At 58.1% G+C, this 2,775-nt stretch overlaps 1 protein-coding gene across 1 annotated transcript; it reads right to left on the minus strand.

The window, feature by feature from the left end:
• Window positions 1-852: 852 nt before the first annotated feature.
• Window positions 853-2,364, minus strand: GPR101 (G protein-coupled receptor 101). The gene has a single exon (XM_045994700.1). The coding sequence runs from the start codon at window positions 2,362-2,364 to the stop codon at window positions 853-855; it is 1,512 nt and encodes a 503-aa protein (XP_045850656.1).
• Between the last annotated feature and the right edge of the window lie 411 nt (window positions 2,365-2,775).

Raw genomic sequence — 2,775 nt, forward strand, 5'->3', positions numbered from 1 at the left:
AAGGGAAAATTGTAAAATGGTGGCATGCTTTCTGTCTCACTATTATTCGAATAGGAGACAGAAAATAGTTTTAGTGTCAACTGACAATTTTCCATTTGCATGGAATGACCTGGTCCCAGCCCAGCCTCACGGATGTGTGTTATTTCTCGAACTTTTCCCTTGGACTACCTTCCCATTCCAAACATGCCCTAATATCCTCTTCTGTTTTTCTGGATCCCTTTCGAGTATCTAGAAACCCTCTTGGTATTTTAACTACACGATGTCCTTTGCCTTAGTTTCCATAATAGTCTCTTTCTTTTTTTCCCCATAATAGTCTTTAACCAGACTGTGGTCTCTTCAGTTTAGAACTTGACTCATTGGTCAGTCAGTCGGTTTCTGCTTCTTGGGCTCCGTGAATGATTTGGTCCGCGGCTGTTCTTTCCGTTGAACACGGGCTGTAGCCCTGACCCATAATCTCTTGACTTGAGGGCCTAAAAGTCCTTAAGTTCACAGGCATCATCTTCCTTTTTCCTCAGAGCAAAAGCCAACAACGCTGTAGCTCTGGGGAGACAGACACAGGTCCAAAGTGGATAGCCCTTGTTGCTTTAAGAAATTTAGAGCCTAATAATTTTTTGGGGGGGCTACTTTCAGTCAGAATCCTCAAGTCCAAGCTTTGCGGCACACTTCTGAGGGAACCTCCATTCCTACCTCTTCCATCCGTTTGTCTGTCTTGCGGTGAGAAGGAGGTGTGCAAGGCCTGTGCCTGAAATGGCGTGGGTTGGCATTACCGGGATGGGGGGGGCGGTCCACGAAAAACAAAGCTGCTCCTGTTTCTGTGCAGCGCAGGGTTCAGGCTTTGCCTTCGAGCTAGCTTCAAGGCAAAATGGCAGAATCACGAGAAGGGACAATCTTGCCTTCAGTCCCGCCCTCTGTGCCGGCTTCTGTTCCCGGCAGGTCTGGGCGGCTGGCTTCTTTTGGGGGCTTTTCCTTGCAGAAGACCTTCTTCAGCATATCCTGGATCTCCTTCTTGATGGTCTTGTGCATGTAACCGTAGATGTAGGGGTGGATGCAGCACTGCAGAAAGAAAAGCCAGATTATTATGGTGATCGCCCACTGGGGCACCTCGGTTTGGACATCCACCCACACGGCCAGGACGGCTAGGAAGCAGTAGGGCCCCAGAGACAGCACGTAGGAGAAAATGATGAGGAAGATCACTTTCGCAGCTTTGCACTGGTAGCACCTGGGCAGAGGAGGGTCGCTGGTGCTGTTTCGATGACTGGGTGGGAGACTCTCTGGGATGTTCACGGCCTCGATGTCATCCTCGCCGAAATTGATGTCCTCCTCGCCGAAATTGATGTCCTCCTCGCCAAACTCCATGTCATCTTCACCCAGGTCAATGTTGCACTGGTCTTCCGGGATGCGGCCCTTGTCTGCCGTCACGCTGCCGGTCGCTGTGCCATCTTCCTCGCCCTCCACGCTGCCTTGCCCGGCCTCCCAGCGGCTTTCTCCAACCTCCTTGCTGCCCCTGGCCGCCGCACCACCTGCGCTGCTCTCCACGCTCCCTTCCTCGGCCTCCGCGCCGCCCTCCTGGACATTGACCTCACCTCCGTGCTGGCCCGAGGACGCATCCTTCGCCTCTCCCTCTTCATTCTCATTCTCCACACGGTCCTTGGCTCGCACCTCCAGGCTGTGGCTCTTGGCGTTGTACAGCAGAGCGTGCTGCCGCCGGGCCGCGCTGAACACCACGGAGTAGCAGGCGATCATGACAGCCAGTGGGATGATGATGAAGGACACCACGCTGAGAATGGTGTAGCTGGGGCTGGCCCCCCAGATCATGGAGCAGAGGGCGTTGCGCTGGTCAAAGGTAGCCTGGCCCCAACCGTAGAGAGGGGGTGTGCTCTGCAGGATGGCCAGGATCCAGGTGCCGTAGAGGAGCATGTACCCGCGGCGCGGGGTCATCTTGGAGGGGTAGGAGAGAGGGTGGATGATGGACAGGTAGCGATCCACGGACACCACCACGATGGTGTTGACACTAGCAAAGGCGAACAGGTGCGTGAGGCACACGAGGGCGGTGCAGAAGTGGCTGTTGAGGGGCCAGAAGATGGGCACGGAGGTGGCCACCACCCAGGGGGCCACGAGCGAAATCTGCAGCAGGTCAGTGACGAGGAGGTTAAAGATGAAGCGGTTGGTGACCTGCACCAAGTGCGGCTTGCGCTGCAGCACCAGCGCCAGGACGATGTTGCCCACGAAGGAGGCGGTGAAGAAGATGAGCAGCACGCTCGAGCGGATGATGCCGTGAGCCAGGCTGATGGGCATTTTGGAAAGGGGCACGCACGTGTGGCTGCTGTTGCTCTCGCGTGTGCTGTTGGGGCAGGTGGACGTCATGGTGACGGAGGGCGGGCGGCCGCAGGAGCGCTCCTCAGACCACGCACCGCACCGCAGTCAGTGCCTGTGCTGGGGACGAAAGAAACACCCGGGCCGGGTCAGTCACCCCGCCGTGGGCGGGGGGAGGGGGCGGGGGGAGGCGCTTCGGGGAGGGGGGGCGAGGGACCTCCTCCCCGGGACACCGGCCCCCACCGCGCCCTCCACAGCCACTTCTGCCCACGGGAAGGGCAGTTTCTCTGCACCTCCTCTTCCTTTCCGGGTCCCTCCGCCCCGCTCTTTCGGGGTCTCCGGGTCCCCCCACCCGCCGCTCCCGCGGGCTTGCGCGCGCCGCGTCTCTCCCACATGGTCTCTGCGTCTCTCCAGCGATCTCTGGTGCCGGCGCATGCGCGCGCGCGGTCTCTGCCTGTTTAC

Source organism: Meles meles, chromosome X (assembly GCF_922984935.1).
Source record: "Meles meles chromosome X, mMelMel3.1 paternal haplotype, whole genome shotgun sequence".
Lineage (NCBI taxonomy): Eukaryota > Metazoa > Chordata > Mammalia > Carnivora > Mustelidae > Meles > Meles meles.